This window comes from Delphinus delphis, chromosome 13, assembly GCF_949987515.2.
Source record: "Delphinus delphis chromosome 13, mDelDel1.2, whole genome shotgun sequence".
NCBI lineage: Eukaryota > Metazoa > Chordata > Mammalia > Artiodactyla > Delphinidae > Delphinus > Delphinus delphis.
The window spans coordinates 16415383-16433360 of NC_082695.1; the positions used below are offsets into that span (position 1 = coordinate 16415383).

Genomic DNA, 17978 nt, shown 5'->3' on the forward strand with positions numbered 1-17978 from the left:
GACAGGGCCACTCTTTGTTGCCATGGGCGGGCTTCTCATCGTCGTGGCTTCTCTTGTTGCAGAGGATGGGCTCTAGGCGCGCGGGCTTCAGTAGTTGTGGCACACAGGTTCAATAGTGCAGGCTCAGTAGTTGTGGCGCACGGGCTTAGTTGCTCCACAGTGTGGGATCTTCCCGGACCAGGGATTGAACCCGTGTCCCCTGCATTAACAGGCAGATTCTTAACCACGGCGCCACCACGGAAGCCCCCCAGTCTATATTTTAATCCTTTTTAAAATTTTTTCCCAGCCAATGTGGTCAGGTTAACTAAGGTACAAAAGACTCACATCGGGCTTCCCTGGTGGCGCAGTGGTTGAGAGTCCGCCTGCCGATGCAGGGGACACAGGTTCGCGCCCCGGTCCGGGAAGATCCCACATGCCATCTTCCCACCTGCCACGGAGAGGCTGGGCCCGTGAGCCATGGCCGCTGAGCCTGCGCGTCCGGAGCCTGTGCTCCGCAACGGGAGAGGCCACAACAATGACAGGCCCGCGTACTGCAAAAAAAAAAAAAAAGACTCATGTCAGGTGGCTCTCTCAGCCCAGTGACCTATTTGAGGTGTGGCTGGAGATATTGCTCCCAAACTACTGAAATGGGTTACTTTACCAATATTTACTGCTATGCATTCAATGAGAGTCAGACTCTGACTCCAGCTTTCATACTACTCCTCTGGGCTTCAGTTTTGTTTGTTTGCTTGTTTGTTTTTGGCGGCACCGAGTGGCTTTCGAGATCTTAGTTCCCCGACCAGGGATTGAACCTGTACCCTCGGCGGTGAAAGCTCGGAGCCTGAAGCTGAAAGCCCTGGACCTCCAGGGAATTCCCCTCACTTCATTTTAAAATGGGGGAAGTGGTTCCTTAGAGTGGTCTTCAAGGTCAGTGCTAGCATATCCTTTGATATGTTCTAAAACACTTAGAAATCGATGTCTTATTTAGGCAATGCTACAGATCAGTGGTTCTCACTGGCTACATATTAGAAACAACTGTGAGGTTTGTAAACCGACTTGGTGCCCAAGTGTCTCCCCAGACCAATTAAATCAGAATTTCTGGGGGTAAGACCCAGGCATTGTGTTGGTTAATTTAGTAAAAACACAAGATGAGAAATAAGGTACTTCCCTGGTGGCGCAGTGGTTAAGAATCAGAATCTGCCTGCCAGAGCAGGTGACATGGTTTCGAGCCCTGGTCTGGGAAGATCCCACATGCTGCGGAGCAACTAAGCCCATGTGCCACAACTACTGAAGCCGGGGCACCTAGACCCCGTGCTCCGCAACAGTAGAAGCTACCAAAATGAGAAGCCCTCACACCACAACGAAGAGTAGCCCCCACTGGCTGCAACTAGAGAAAGCCTGCACACAGCAAGGAAGACCCAACCCTGAAGACCCAACCACGAAGACCCAACGGAGCCAAAACAAACAAAAAAAAAGATGAGAAAGTTGGAGAAGCCACGTGGGTAAACACATTAGTCCCTGTATATTATATTTCACTTTAATTGTTCATTTTAACTGTAAAAACATCAGTTTTTCAGCTATTTGTGAATGTATTTCTTCACAGCTCGCTGCAAGGTGGGAACTTGATTCCGTTTCCATGAGTGGAAAGGTTCTGAAACACTGAAGTTGAGGATGAGTCAAACCTAGATCCATTACTAAAGCTTCTAAAGAATGAATTCCTAAGTTAACGCTGTTTGGATGTACTATTTTGCACTCAGAACAATGACGTACAAGCTCTAACCGCTTCTCTCGAAGAGATGATGGCTAGGTAGACAGCTGCACATCGCGTACCAGGGTTCGAAGCCTCTGACCACAAAAGGCCAACAGGGGACGCTACTGGAAAACCTGGGTCCCTCGATTGTGAAGCCCAGAGGTTTGTGGGACTTGTAGTTTTTCTTGCATCATTTCAGGTTAATGAACTACATTTCCCAAAGTGCAAATACAGCCAGTCGGTCCCCCTGTCGGGCGCGGAGTGTCCCTTAAGCTGTGAAAGGTAAGTGAGTTCTGTGTGGGCTGCAGGTTTCTATAAATTGAGGATTCCACTTCTCCTCTTTGCCCTTTGATAGGACCTGGGAGAGAGCAGCTGTTCCAACAGAGCGTCTTTTCAGCGGGGTTTCCCGAGCCCTCCGGTCTCAGGAATCGGGATTATCTGTTTAGCTGTTCACTGCTGTGGAATGTCAGGGAGAAGTCAGGGTCCTGATCCCAGATCTGGAAAGCCCAGCATAAAATAATGTTTACATATGGGGTGCGTGTCACTGGAGAATTTCTGCATTTTATCTAATATTACATAAAGGCCTTGTTTTTACAGCTAGAAAAAGCTGGGGTAGAATGCCTTGTCAGGTCTCACTACCCTTCACCTTGTCCAAGAAGCCCTATTTGCAATTGAGGGTAAACTAACAGAATATGGGGGAAATAGAATAAAAGGTATGCATGTGCTTAATTACATTAATAAAATCAAAATCTCGAAAAGTCTGAGCAACAGTTTCATCAGCTAAACTGGAACGCTAATGTGCTTCTTTAGTTTATGAAGAAATAAAATAATTCTGATTTATAAAATGGGAAGTAGGTTTATGGGACACACGGTCCCCCAAGGGATAGTATTAACTAAAAATATAAATGTATTCCTCTGATAGAGACATCTTTAGATATAGTCATATATTAACAATGAGCAATTAAGGGACTTAAAAAAGATATTGAGGTAAACCATTAACTTTTTGAAGTTTATAAGAAATTCAGTTCTGACCAGCCAGCTGTTACTGGGAGAGACAGAATAGGCCTTATATTATGCTAGAATTCTGCTTTATCAATTTTTTAGTTTACCTCCCTCCTTTTTAAAATAGATTTTATTTTTTAGAGCCCCCCCCCTTTCTTTTCAGAAACCAAAATATGCAGTTTCCCTTGGATGCAGAAAGCCTTGGCAGATTTGCCAGCCATAGTTAATTTTCATCTGATGGCCCCAGCATAGGAGAGCTCTGGCTGTAGGTTCTTAGGAGATCAGGAAGACAGATTGGCTTGGGCTGTTATGAAATAGTCTAGTGTGGGGACAAAGTTTTATTTTGTGGAACATATTAGAAATTCTTGACCAAAACAAATTACTAAAAAGATAATAAAAAGGTAGGCTTGTTGTTTCAGGTTGGACTTCAAAGGACCCAGGAGGGTGTGGAGTCAGTTTGTACTGGTGAGGGTCAGTTGTTAAATATTTGGGAATTTACTGGCCAGTTGTTAGATAAACCATTGGTAGCCTGAAACTGGCCATGATAGGATTATTTTATTTTATCTTTTTTTGAGGAGGAGGGTAAAGGGGAAGCCAGTTTACCAACACACCCCTAGCAAAGGTCAATTTTTTCTCTAAGCCTGGGGCCCCAGTGTTCATTACATCCGTGAGTTATTAGATGCTGAACTAGCTCACACCCTTCCAGATTTTACCAAAGATTGATTTGGATTACAAAGCAAGATTATAAATACATTCTAAGTATCTGTGGGGGGAAGGGGGCTTACCTTTCAAGTGAATTGTTTATCTGGGAGCTGTCCTTCCAGCTATTGCAGTCATTGATTAATTCACTATCAGTAGGCTGTTCTCATAAGCATGGAATCCACCCCTGGAAATATGGTCTGGTTGGATAGCTTTCTTTTTTTTTAAATTTTTTTTGCCTGCATTGGGTCTTCATCGTTGCGCGTGGGCTTTCTCTAGTTGCAGCGAGTGGGGGCTACTCTTCTTTGCGGTGCGGGGGCTTCTCATTGTGGGGGCTTCTCTTGTTGCGGAGCACAGGCTCTAGGCATGTGGGCTTCAGTAGTTGTGGCACGCGGGCTCAGTAGTTGTGGCTCGCGGGCTCTAGAGCGCAAGCTTAGTAGTTGTGTTGCACGGGCTTAGCTGCTCTGCAGCCTGTGAGAATCTTCCCGGCCCAGGGCTCGAACCCATGTCCCCCGAATTGGCAGGCGGATTCTTAACCACTGCACCACCAGGGAAGTCCCTGGATAGCCTTCTTATTAGGTAAAAACCTGTACTACTCTCCAGTACATTTTTCTCATACCTAGATATTATCTTTCAGAGGACAGTATTGTATGCAATGCCAACAAATTCCTATTCCCCAGCCATTTCTCAATATGGTGCTGTTGGCTCTTGTCACCCTTCTCATAAAATATTTCAAAGTACCAGTTTGCTGATTATTAGATAGCTTTTGGGTTGGCAGCTTCCAGATGTAAGTTGAAATCTCATTAGTAACCTGCTCCCAAATCCCGTTTAGGGTGGGCTGTTTTGGGGAAATAAGGATGCTACCCCTCCATTCTTTATTTTTTAGTTTCTTGCCTAGAGTTAGTTAGGGTTTGTCTATATATTTTTAGGCTAAGCTTAGCCCTTTTTTATCTCTATTCTGTTGATAATCGTGTGCTCTCGCTTTCATTTTTGTCTAGATCAAGGGCAACATGAGGCAGGCATATGTTTGAGTTACCTGCCCTAGTTCACTTTGTCTATTTAATTTCAAATATGTTTTCTCCAAATACTATATGACTGCTAAGCTAATATGGTCCAGATATTGGAGTTTTGTCTACCTCTAAGGCAAAGCATTCCACATTTTAGCTTCTCTTCAAACTTCTCCATTCTTTTCTCCCTGTCCCTCCCCCTCCCCCTGCCATTCCCCTCCCCCTTCATTCTTTTTTTTTTTCTCTTTTTGTTGGGGAAGTTTTTTTTTCCTTCATCTCATGGCTTTTGGCATTTCTGTACTTCCACTGTTCTGGGCATACTAGAGCATCTGCAATCCAAACATTCCTCTAAGAAATTACTTTAAAAAAAATTTTTTTTTTTTTTTTTTTTTGCATGGCCTGTGGGATCTTAGTTCCCCAACCAGGGATTGAACCTGCACACTCAGCAGTGAAAGCGCAGAGTCCTAACCCCTGGACTGCCAGGGAATTTCCCGCCACCAATTTTTTTTTTTATTGTGGAGATAGGTAATATAATGAACCCCCATCCATGGACCCATCACCCAGCTTCAACAATTAACAACCCTTGGTTAATCTTGTTTCATTTATATACTCCACATTTTGTTTACCCATTCATCAGTTTTGTGGGTTTTTTTTCATTAAATTAAAATTTAAAAAAATTTAGGTGTAGTTGACATTTTCAGGTGTACAACTTAGTGATTCATAATTTTTAAAGTTTATATTCGATTTATAGTTATTATGAAATATTGGCTATATTCCTTGTGTTGTACTATATATCCTTGTAGCTTATTTATTTTATATATAGTAGTTTGTACCTCTTAATCCCCTTCCCCATCTTGCCCCTCCCCCCTTCCCTTGGTTACCCTGGTTTTCAAAACCCAGTTTCTCACTTGATGTTTTTTTTTTTTCCCTCTCTAGAATGAGGATGAGCTTTGGGTTAACTTTCAGGACAGCAAAAGGCCGCTGGGTGCCAAACCTCAGCCAGCAGTGCTCATGCGGATCCACTGGGTTATTTGTGCCACCAAGTCCTCCTCTGGACTCTGAGAAGGTCAAAGAGTTACAGCGCTTTATCACCCTTTCCAAGAGACTCTTAGTGATGACTGGGGCAGGAATCTCCACTGAGTCGGGAATCCCAGACTACAGGTCAGAAAAGGTGGGACTTTATGCCCGCACGGACCGGAGGCCCATCCAGCATGGGGATTTTGTACGGATCGCTCAAATCCGCCAGCGGTACTGGGCGAGAAACTTTGTGGGCTGGCCTCAGTTCTCCTCCCACCAGCCTAACCCTGCACACTGGGCTTTGAGCAACTGGGAGAGATTCGGAAAGCTGTCCTGGTTGGTGACCCAAAATGTGGATGCCTTGCACACCAAGGCGGGGAGTCAGCGCCTGACAGAACTCCACGGATGCATGCACAGGTGCAGGAAAGCCTAAACAGTGTGAATGCAGACATGTGCTCCATAAGAGCAGGGACCTTGGCCGCCCTGGTCACTGTTGTCTTCGTTAGACCACGAGGAAATGATTTGGGAGGAAGTTGTTTACTTTGGGGTTGATCCCAGCAAACTCAGTGAGGGAATGGGAAGTGAAACAGGGAAGTGGGAAAGGCAGGGTAAGGTTTTGCTAATGAGTGGGTTACTGCTTGGGGCATCTGGGGCTCAAGCGTGTCAGGGGCTCTCTGACTGTAGAGCAGCTTCAGAACCGTCTCACTGGAAGTCAAGGGGAACTGGGGTGTTTATCCACTGCCTCCCATCCTTCATTGGCTGAGGGTCACTCTGGGGGAATTAACTCCCTAACACTTGACTCTGCTCCTCCGGAGAAGGCTTCCATGGCCAGGGAACTCCCTAAACAGGAGAGACACAGGAACTTATAAGAGAACTGTGGGAGGTGCCCTCTGAGTGTCCCGAGGGAACTATGAGCAGAGCGTATGCTACAAACTGCTGGGTCTCCAGTGCCTAGATACATAGATCACAGGATAGCCAGAACCCAATAAATATTGATGAAATGACCATATGTAGCCCTGGCAGTAACTTGTATCTAATTGGAGACCGTTTCCTTATCTGTAAGCCCCAGAGATCACCCTCTGAGGACTGAAATCAGTCTGCCAGTCATAAAATATTTATTGGGTGTCTGCAACACGTGGTGTGCTACTGGTGTGCCACTTGCTGGTGTGGAGAGGTCAAAACCAAAATATAAAACGTGGTCTGCTTAATATGTGAGAATTTTGTAATCTGTTTGGTGGGAGACCCAAAAATAACAGGTTTAACAACAAACCACTCCACACGTGATTGTTAAATTATGTGGTTCTTGATAGACATGTTTTACAGGTTCAGAGAAACAGAGTTAGTAAAGATTGGAGTAATCTTTTATGGGTGAGGTGGGGCTAGAGAATAGCTCAGGTATGACTAGGCAAAGGAGGGGAAAGAGGGCTTTCCAAATGAAGGGAACTTGTAGAGTCTGGCCTGGTCTCGTTGGAGGCTAGTATGAAATCAGATTGTCTGGGAAGGCTAGACCCAAATCCTGGATGCATTTGAAAATCATGCAGTGCAATTTGGGTCTGTTGTGAGAGACAAAAGGGTACTGTTAGTGGTTTCTGAGCAAGAAAGCAATATGATAAAAATAGCATTTGAGGAAGCCTGGACAGGATTAGAGAGTTAGAGTGGCTCAGGAAAGTCAGCTGGAAAGACTCAGACCAAGGTGGCATCAGGGGATGGGAGAGCTAAGGATGGCTATGGGTCCATTAAAATTTTTTTTAATGATGAAAATTTCAAACATCCACAAAAATAAAGAGAGTAGTATGATGAACTCCCACATACCATCACCCAGATCCAAAGAGTTTTATCAAGATTTTACCGTGTCTACTTATCCTTTCTCTGTCTCTTGAAATATTTTAAAACAAATCCAAGACTTCTTGTCATTTCATAGGAGGCCTTTTAAGTTAAAAAAAAAAAAGCCAACACAGTCTGATGATTGACTAGATAGAGAGTAAAGGGAGAAAACTGAGTAACAAGTTTCTTTCCAAGGGTTTCAGCCCAAGTAACTGGAGGAAGGTGATGGAGAAGCTGTGGAGGGGGATTGAAGACAGAAGTTAAGTTTGACAGGACCATCAAGGAGACTTGGACTAAAGTTTGGGGGAGAGGGCAGGAGTGGAGTCCTGTATAGAGGAGGAAACTGTTAGCACAGAGGCACTGTAGCAGTGACCACAGAGACACCCCAGGAAGGGACAGTGGAAAGAAAACAGGTTGGAGGCTGGAGGAGCAGAAGAGGAACCAACTTCCATTTTTCTTTCAACAGCTATTTAGTGAGTGCCTGCTATGTGCAGACACTGTTATGGGTGATGGGCACAGAGCAGTGGACAAAGGACTCAAATTTCTTTTTTTTTTTGGAGGGCCATGCAGCTTGTGGGATCTTATTAGCCTGACCAGGGACTGAACCTGGGCCCTGGCAGTGAAAGCCCGGAATCCTAACCACTAGGCCACCAGGGAACTCCCCAGAAAGTGTTTTAAAGAGAAGATGGCAATGGACAGCGGCAATTACAGCAGATGATTAGAGCAGAGGATGGAGGGGGAAGGGGGAAAAAAGACCCTGGTTTTGGCACTAAGTAAAATGTGGTAAAGGCTTTGCAGTCATGTTAAGGATAAAAGTGAGCTAGCAGAAGGTTTAAGCAGGGAGTGTGTAGTAAGGAAACAGATGCACGTTTTTCTAGAAGGTTGGCAGTGGAAGGAAGGTGGTAGCTAAAGAGGTCATGAAAAGGTATTAATAAAGCGGGGAAAACACGGTGGGTATCAGGGAAAGAAAGTGGTGACGGAGGAGCTAGAGATGGTTGGGGGTGAAAGGTCTTCGGTAGCTTCGTGCCTCCCCAGCACAGCTGGCCTCCTCTCTGGTTTCAGGGTCCTCTGCTTGGGCTGCGGTGAGCAGACTCCCCGAGGGGCACTGCAAGAGCGGTTTGAAGTCCTGAACCCCACCTGGAGCGCTGAGGCCCATGGCCTGGCTCCGGACGGTGACGTCTTTCTCACTGAGGAGCAGGTACAGAGCTTCCAGGTCCCGCCCTGCTCTCGATGTGGGGGGCCCCTGAAACCAGACGTCGTCTTCTTCGGGGACACGGTGAACCCTGACAAGGTTGATTTTGTGCACAAGCGGGTAAAAGAAGCCGACTCCCTCCTGGTGGTGGGATCGTCCTTGCAGGTAACTGACTTGGTGTCGGGATGGTAACTGCCCCCTTTGCGGGCTGGGGAGCCCGGGAGAGGCTCCCTATTGGTTTATCTCTTCCTGCCTCTAGAGAGCTCTTATCTGCGTCTTCTGTTCCGACAGGTGTACTCGGGCTACAGGTTCATCCTCACTGCCCAGGAGAGGAAGCTGCCAATTGCAATACTGAACATCGGGCCCACACGGTCGGACGACTTGGCATGTCTGAAACTGGATTCTCGTTGCGGAGAGCTGCTGCCTTTAATAGACCCACGCTGACCACAGCCTGATATTCCGGACCCGGAAACTGGGACTTTCACTTGAATTCTGCTGCCAATGGTAAAATGCCTTCTCAGATACCAGATTCCAGTTCCCGCTCAACTGAGAGCACTGACAAAAGAGAGAAGGGTCTAGGTTTCTTAATGTATGGCCATTCTTTTTTTTTTTTTTTGCGGTACGCGGGCCTCTCACTGTTTTGGCCTTTCCCATTGTGGAGCACAGGCTCCGGATGCGCAGCCTCAGCGGCCATGGCTCACGGGCCCAGCCGCTCTGCGGCATGTGGGATCTTTCCTGACCGGGGCACGAACCCGTGTCCCCTGCATCGGCAGGCAGACTCTTATCCGCTGCGCCACCAGGGAAGCCCTGGCCATTCTTAATTGAAACTAATTTTTTAACGTGCATTACGCTATATTGTTCGAAAGACTGATTTTTGAATTCTAGGCACACAGCTATTTAAGACAATGTTCCAAAATCTGCCATTACCTTTTTCCCCATTTTTTAAAAATAACAGCTTTATTGAGATATAATTCCTAGGCCATGAAGTTCACCCTTTAAAAGTACACTTTAAAAGTATATAATTAACGTGTTTTTAGTACACTCACAAAGTTGCACATTAATCACCACTAATTCCAGAACATTTTCATCATCCCAGGAAGAAACCCTGTACCCATTAGCAGTGATTCCCCATTCCCCGCCCCCTGGTCCCTGACAACAACTAATCTTCTTTCTGTTTTTGCCTATTCTGGACATTTCATACAGTATGTAGCCTTTTGTGTCTGGCTTCTCCACTTAGCATAATGTTTTCAAGATTCATCCATATTGTAGCATGTGTCAGTACTTTATATCTATTGATATTTTCACCTACGAGTACAACCACTTTAAAAAAATATAACAGCTTTTTTTTCAGCTTTGAGATATAATTCACATATCATACAGTTCACTCATTTATTGCATACAATTCAATAATTTTTAATATATTCCCAGAGGAGTACAGCCAGTTTGAAAAAGACTTTATTTTTTTTAGAGCAGTTTGAGGTTCACAGCAGAATTGAGCAGAAAGTGCAGGAATTCCCATATACTCCTTGCCCCTGTTCACTAACATGGTATTTATCGTTTACCTACTGAAGGACATCTTGGATGCTTCCAACTTTTTGGCAATTATGAATAAAGCCACTGGACTTCCCTGGCAGTCCAGTGGTTAAGACTCTGTGCTTCCACTACAGGGAGCACGGGTTTGATCCCTGGTGGGGGAACTAAGATCCCACATGCTGCACAGCGCGGCAAAAAAAAAAAAAAAAAGTAAAGCTGCTATAAACATCCATGTGGAGGTCTTTGTGTGGATGTAAGTTTTCAACTCATTTGGGTAAATACCAAGGAGTGAGACTGTTGGATCATATGACAAAAATATGTTTAGTTTTGTAAGAAACTGCCAAAATGTCTTCTAAAGTGGCTGCACCGTTTTGCATTCCCACCAGCAATGTGTGAGAGTCCCGGTAACACCACTTTTTAAAAACCATTTTAATTGAAGTATACTGACATACAGAGAATCGCAGCCATCATGAGTGGACAGCTTGATGACGATGTAGAGCATCTAAATCAAGGAACAGAACACTGCTAGCAACCAAGAAGTCGCCTTGGCAAATCACTTTTTAACTAGTTCTTGTTACTAGAATAATACATATTTATTACAGAAAGTTTAGATGATACAGATAAGTAAAAAGGATTTTAATACAAATTACCCATAATCCCACTACCGAGATAACCAAAATCTAACATTCTGGTATAACTAAATCTAAATCGATTCTTACGAAAGTTGAATCAAGCAGTACAGTATTTTATTACATCCTGTTTGCACCTAACAGCACAGAGTGGCCATCTTGACATTCCCTAAATGCTGTGGGTTTTTTATGGTAGACTGATGTACACAATCATTTCCTCCACCCCACTGGCAGCTTATTTTGGCATTAACTTGTTTTATTTCTTTTCAGATCCCTAAGGATTCATCCCTGCTTCCTCTAACTGATCGAGGCTTACCAACTGCCGCCTGCAGAGGGCAGCAAACCGACACCTCTCTGCCAGCCCATCTCTGAACCCCGCAGCTTTCAGAGCCCAGGAATTAAAATCTTCTGGCTGATGAGATTTGCCCCTGAAGAGGACTTTTTCAAAGCCGCAGCTTCTTTTGATAGGAATACTGCTTTCTCTCCCTTTTTATCTCATCAGGCAGAAGAAATAGCCCAGGAAATATGTACCTCCAGAGTACTAACCTAGGGATCTCACTAATGTGGGTAAAGGGGGAAGGAAACGACTTAATTTATAATTCCGAATGCTTAAATGTCTTTAACTGAACCATTCTGATATATTTTTTGAAAAGACGAACAATGATATGAATGAATTTTTTATAAACCAAGGAATAGAGGAAGCATTTTTTTAAATAGCACATTAGGTATGTGGGCTGTTACTTTTATATTTTTTAATCAGCTAAAAGTGAATGTGGCTTTATGACACGGTTCTCTAAGGATTTCTGCTTGATTTCAGCTGCCAGAATGAGACCAGCCTTGAACCTGGTCTGCAGAGAGGAAACAGTGAATTCCCAAGTGGGTTCTTAAATTGATTTGTTTCTGCTGAGGGAAGCAGCAAGACTTGTTTGATTACTGTGTTAGCCAGAGAGAATCATTGTCGCAGGCTAAAGCTTTCTGCACGATCTCATCAAAAAGCGAAGCGGATGAAAGAATCACAGCCTATTCTGGGTAGTCTTTTGTCTAAAATCAGGGCAAGCAATACATGTTCATCCTGCATCTGCCTAGGAAGCAAATTTCAGTTGACTGGGATAACCCAAGATCTTGAAAACACAGAGTTCTTTTCACCTGCACAGCTGTAGGTTCGCTCACAGCCATTCATTAATTCTGGAGAGTCATAAGGCTGTGGTAAATCTCACTCCAGCTTTTTTGCAGATAGAGATGCTAAGGTGCTCTGAACCAGATTTGCTCAGTTACCCACAGTCAGTACCACCAATAATTGCATTCAAATCTGGGTCTTTTGAATCCCAAGCCATTCTCATCCACAAATCTCATAAACGGTTACTGACCAACACTGTATTTAGGTACTAAGGCTACAAAGATACAACCTCTTGCTCTCAAGTGGCTCACAGAGGATGTGTTACCTCCCGTACTCTCATCCTTTACCAGAATATGTCACAGAGTCATGCATGGAATGACAGGAGAGGAAATTTAGTCCATCCCCCCTTCATTTTATTTTTGAGGAAACTAAGATCCACACTTACCTAAGGCCACAGTATGTTGTTTCAGAGCCAGGACGAGAATCCGAGTAGATCTTTCTCCCAGTTCTTTTAGACAGCAACGCTTCCTACTTGTCTGAAGATTATAGTTAGAAGGAAGTCAGCCTGAAGTAGAAGTAGAAGCCAACAGTACACCCGGCCAGGAATGGTTAAAATGTGGGCAGTGGAGAGCAGGTTAGGCTGCGAGGGAGGGAAGGCAGGCTCTTTCATCACCTAATGCTGGCACGATTTATGAAACCGAGTCTTGAGGGCCTTAGGAATGTTTGTTTTGTTCATATTTCCTCCTGAGATGGAATTCTTTGCAAAAAGTTTGTCTCAAGAGGAACCTGGTATTTCCTGAAGCTGATGCTTCTCAGATCTCCTTACTTTACATCTTTTGCTCTCCACCAGCACAGCAGTCCCCAACCTGCTGTAAGTGCCCTCGGTTGGAATAACAGACTTCTACTAGCGGGTGCTATCAGCTTTCACTGCCCTGGTTACATGGTTGTAACTGCATAAGCCCAGCTTTGGCTGTGACTTTCAGTCATATCCTTCCTCGTTGCTTCCACAACTGCTCTGCTATCACAGTTTTAGTAAGTACAAGTCATGAAGGCAAACAAGTACAGAATACTCGAATCTCCTTCCCACTAACTCATATTCCTTCTTTCATGCTGTCATAAATTGAATATCCTCTCAGTTCTCCCTTAAATAACAGCATTTGTTGGGACTACCCTGGTGGTCCAGTGGTTAACACTCCGCGCTTCCACAGCAGGGGGCACGGGTTCGATCACTGGTCGGGGAACTAAGATCCCATGTGCTGTGTGGTGCAGCCAAAAAATAAATAATAAGAAATAAAATAATAGCATTTGTTGAGCACACTATATCCCAAGCATTGTGCAAAGTATTTTACAACATGTTAGCTCACTTAATGAGCTAATCCCACATGAGATGCTTGGACATGCATAAAGGTCAGTCTTCAGTGAATGCCAAACATTTCCTGAGAGGATCAAAGTCAGGACGGATAGGAAATTCGACACTCCTAGGTAGGGTGACCAGCCATCCCAGATTGCCCAGTACTGAGGGGTTTTCCGGATGTAGGACTTGAAGTGCTAAAACAAAGATGAGTTGGTCACCTTGCTCTGAGGAATAGCAAAGGTTGCCACCAGCTATAATAGTTAATTCCAGATATATTATTCTTGTTGAGATTCAAGATGGTGCTCTGAGATCCAGATTGTTTCCGTAATTTCTGTCACAAAAGAGATCAATTCCACTTCATGAAGAAAAAAGAAAATTAAACTCATCCAAGAAAGCAGAATTTTTTTTTCTCGATTTAATAGAAAAGGAATATAGCACGGCACTGAAAGTTTTAGAAAATAGACAGACTTGGATTTCCAACCCTGTCTTGCTACTTAGTAGTTAGGTGAACTTGGGCAAGTTGTTTTATCTAAGCTTCAGTCTCTATAAATGAGGATAATAGGAGCTACCCAATTGAGTGGTTACGAAGACTAAACAAGGTAATGATGCATGTGTAGCTCACAGCACAGTGCCTGACAGAGTAAGCAGATATCAGCCATTATCACTAGAGTATGGGAGGAGGGTGGGAGGGGAAGCCATCCTACCTGCCAAACCTTTGTCTCCTATTGAGTATTCCTTAGAGTAGACTCACTCGGATCTTCCCCAGAGCCACTTTTCTTTTTTGTGTACCTGTTTGTCTTTAAAAAAAAAAAAAAAATTACAAAAGCCAAGCTTTGCTTGATGTAATAAAGCCTTTCTAAAGAAAATAAAGCATATTCTTCCAGAAAACAGAAGCCTCCTATACTACTGGTGGGAATGTAAATTGGTGCAGCCACTGTGGAAAACAGTATGGAGATTTCTCAAAAAACTAAAAATAGAGCTACGATATGACCCAGCAATTCCACTCCTGAGTATATATTGGAAAGAAACAAAAGCACTAATCCGAAAAGATACATGCACCCCAATGTTCACAGCAGCATTATTTACAATCGCCAAGGTATGGAAGCAACCTGTGTCCATCAACAGATGAATGGATAAAGAAGATGTGGTATAAATATACAATGGAATACTACTCAGCTGTAAAAAAGAACAAAATTTTGCCATTTGCAGCAACATGGATGAACTTGGAGGGCATTATGCTAAGTGAAATAAGTCAGAGAAAGACAAATACTGTATGATATCACTTATATGTGGAATCTAAAAAATACAACAAACTAGTCAATAAAACAAAGAAGCAGACTCACAGATATAGAGGAGAAATGAGTGGTTACCAGTAGGGAGAGGGAAGGGGGGATGGGCAATATAGGGGTGGGGGGTTATGATGGGATTATATGAAATCGTGTATGAAACTTTTGAAAATTGTAAAGCACTATAGAATTTAGAGGCTCTTTCATTCAAAAAGTTAAAAAAAGAGTATCCTTCCTTCTATTTCGGAAACAGTATTTATTGAACATTTACAACAAGCACTGTAGGAAGCATTTTACAACGCATTTACTCACCTTATTCCCACAACCCTAAGATCCACGCACTGTTACTTCTTTTGAAAGATGAGGATCCTGAAGCTCACAGACCTTATGTAACTTGCCCAAGGTCACCTAAAGTGACCAGGCCAGTAATCAAAGCCAGTCCAGTTTTGAACTCGCTCTCTTTTGAATGTTCTCGAAATTCGGTGGGGTAACTAAGCAACTGTACTTTGAGAAGGAAGAAGGGCAAGGCTCAAGAAACTTTCAGAGTGACCCCAGTTGGGTCCTAAAATATGAATAGGCAATCACCAAGCGGGGAGAGGGAGATCATTCCAAACGGAGGCAACAGCAAAAGCAAAAACATGGTCAGAACTGCAAATTCCTTCACCTTTTCTTTTTCTCTTGAAGGGGGTGGGCACTCAAGTGAGAACTTGGGACGCCCCAGAGGCCTTTGGCTCGTCCGAAATTTACTCGCTTCTCTCCTTGGCCATTCCTCCTTTTCGCCCCATTTTGATTTCCTGCACCCCACTTTCCTGGTCCCCTCGGTGCCTCCCCAGGATGAATGAAACAGAGGAGTTACCAGCCGGAAACTAGTAGAGGGAGCTGGGGGAAGAGGTGCGTGTGTGCAGGGAATGAGAGACCCAGAGAGGGACGCGCACGGTAAGAAAGTTGACCCCAACGTCACACGCACAGGAGGTCACCGTCTTTTCACACTTGACTCGCCCACTCTGTCCTCCCTGCCGGATTCTGAAGGGCGCACCGCCTCCCACCTTCCGAGGACGCCAACCACTGCGCCTGCGCTGACTCTCCTCCTCCCCCCCCCCACCCCGCCTCCTACCGAGCGCGAGAGGGGCGGGGCCTGAGTCTGGGAGGCGCGGAGGTAGGCTGGGGACTGGGCCGCTGTTCACCAATAGAAAAGAGGAACCGAGAGCCACGTGCCCAAAAGATACCCAATCACATTTCCTACTCCATAATCCTCCGTCCCTGGGGTGTGGCCAACGGATTGACAGGATTGGGCGCGCACGGTCACGTGACCCGAAAAGGTAAATACGGCAACGCGGTTTTTCCTCGCCTGCGGAAAATCGTTGCGCGACGCTCTACCTTCGTTGAACAATTATTTAATGAGCGTGTGTGATGTGCTAAGCACTGTGAAGATGCTGTGGCTTCTGGGATGTACGTAATCCAGACATTGTGTTACTCTCGGTCCAGCTACTGTACAAGTGTTTCCCGTATTCCGTTTCCTGTAGTGAGCATCCCGCAGATGCTCTTTAAAGATCGTTAAAGGAATTAGTTCTCTCTTCCCCAACACTTGGGATGATAAAAAGAGGTAGGTTTTTACGTCAGAGGATATTTTTAGAGCCCAGTTGGAGTACTTGGGTGACTCTCTTCTCTATTTGTTGTTTATCAACCGAAAAAAATAGGAATAAGCAACAGTTCCCTAAAATCTTATTTTTCAGGACTTCCCTGGTGGCGCAGTGGTTAAGACTCTGAGGGCTCCCAATGCAAGGGGCCCGGGTTTGATCCCTGGCCCAGTACTAGATCCCACATGCATGCCGCAGCTAAGAGCTTGCATGCCACAACTAAGACCCAACGCAACCAAAAAAAAAGAAAAAGAAACTTATTTTTCTTCCATCTAAACAGGGGCGTGCAGTTGCCTTTCATAGAAGAAAGACGTTTATAACCTTTACAGTTCTTTGAAGGCTGAGGCCAGGTCTAACTTAATTGTGTATCCCTTGCAGTCATACTGTAGCACAGTATGTATAGAAAGCCATTCTCCCTAGGTTTGATGAATTTGCATTTGACAATAGTCCCGTTCTTGCCTGCAAAAAGGTCCTGAGAGCTAATGACCAACACTTCATTCAGCAATTATTTATTGACTGCCGCATGTATCAAGGACAGTACCAGGCAGATAGGGATACAAAAGTGATGAAGACACCTCATTCTGCCTTCAGCAAATTCATGGTGTGATGGCACTTTTCCTCTAAATTATCCAGGTTTGGGTTCCAATATCAGCTATCCCATCTATGAGAGGGTGGCCTTTGACAAATCACTTGCCTTTTTGAGCCAGTTTGCTCATCTGTAAAATGGGGAGGTATATACTATAGAGCTGTTGTGAGGAAGATGAGGTAATTGTGCAAAATGTTTGGCACAGTCTGGAGCATAGAGCATAGCATATGTTATGTAGCATATGCCAGTTTGACAGCAAGAAAAAAAAAGTTTCAGAGAAGACTAAACTGAAGGCAGCTACTAACAATAAATCATTGTCTTCAGGCCAGTCCCAAATACATTGTGTCCTCAGCATTTTGTACTGTGTCTGGCCCAGAGAGAGTATTCAATAAATATTCATTGAATGGATGAATGAAATGAAGGAGAAACTGGGCCAAAAGACAAATCTGCACACACTCCTTTGCTGCCCACCATACACCCAGCAGCCTCCAGTGGTTTAAAACTGCTCAGTGATGGCTTCTCATAGTCCACATCATCCTTTCTCATCTCTTTGCTTTTCCAATTCAGTTCCCTCTGTGCCCCTCCCCACTCTTTCTGGTGAATTTCAGTGCCAGTGCAGTCATAAACCTTTGTAGAGAAACTTGGCCGAGTGACTTAGTGGTTAAGAACTCAGGCATTGCCAAGCAGACAGATCTGGTCAAATCCTGACTCTGCCATTTGTGTGATCTCAGGCAAGTGACTTCTCTGAGTTTTTAGTTCCTCATCCATAAAATGGGGGCAATAACATCGATCTCACAGAGCTGGTTTGAATGCTTACTGAGATGAGACACGGAAAGCCCTTAGCACAGTGATATGTGGTAGGTGCTCAAGATGTAGAAGTTGTTAATTATATTTCATGACTACAGTGTAAAAATCAGCTGTAGAGTGTGATGAAGGCTTTGAAGGGTTTAGAAAGGAGTTATAGGAAAAAATGTTTAACGCAGTTGGAAATGGAGGCAGAGAAATAAGGGGGTGATATTTGGCTCAAACTGAGGAGCCCACCACTTCAGGCAGGGCAGGGTCATGGTTAAGAGCGTGTGTTCTGTTGGACTTGCTGGGTTCAGATCCCTTCTTTGCTACTTACTAGATGAATCTTGGTGGGCAAGTGACCTGGCGTATTGAAGTTCAGCTTAGAAAAATAGGATTTGCTAATAGTGTCTAAATCTTACAGGGCTGGACTTCCCTGGTGGTGCAGTGGTTAAGAATCCACCTGCCAAGACAGGGGACACGGGTTCGAGCCCTGGTCCGGGAAGATCCCATATACCTTGGAGCAGCTAAGCCCGTGTACCACAACTATTGAGTCTGTACCCTAGAGCCTGCGAGCCAC

The 17978-nt window shown here is 44.5% G+C and overlaps 1 protein-coding gene across 3 annotated transcripts; it reads left to right on the forward strand.

Moving 5' to 3' along the window:
* Positions 1-1982: 1982 nt before the first annotated feature.
* On the forward strand, positions 1983-12213 carry SIRT4 (sirtuin 4). Of its 3 annotated transcripts, none has more exons than XR_009521683.1 (5): positions 1983-2011; positions 5374-5871; positions 8341-8635; positions 8762-8974; positions 10903-12213. XR_009521683.1 is itself a non-coding variant. In XM_060028182.1 (4 exons), the coding sequence occupies exons 2-4, from the start codon at positions 5375-5377 to the stop codon at positions 8912-8914; spliced, it is 945 nt and encodes a 314-aa protein (XP_059884165.1). In that variant the 5' UTR covers positions 1983-2011; position 5374; the 3' UTR covers positions 8915-10879. The 3 variants fall into 3 exon arrangements, 1 of the variants encoding a protein (XP_059884165.1); XR_009521684.1 differs by having other exon boundaries at positions 8341-8476; XM_060028182.1 differs by lacking the exon at positions 10903-12213 and having other exon boundaries at positions 8762-10879.
* Positions 12214-17978: the final 5765 nt, after the last annotated feature.

Excerpts from the sequence above, each read along its gene's own strand:
- SIRT4 (XM_060028182.1), top strand. The coding sequence starts at position 5,375 with ATGAGGATGAGCTTTGGGTTAACTTTCAGGACAGCAAAAGGCCGCTGG. Across the intron at positions 5,872-8,340 it reads CTCCACGGATGCATGCACAG|GGTCCTCTGCTTGGGCTGCG; the intron begins GTGCAGGAAAGC and ends CTCTGGTTTCAG. Across the intron at positions 8,636-8,761 it reads TGGTGGGATCGTCCTTGCAG|GTGTACTCGGGCTACAGGTT; the intron begins GTAACTGACTTG and ends CTGTTCCGACAG.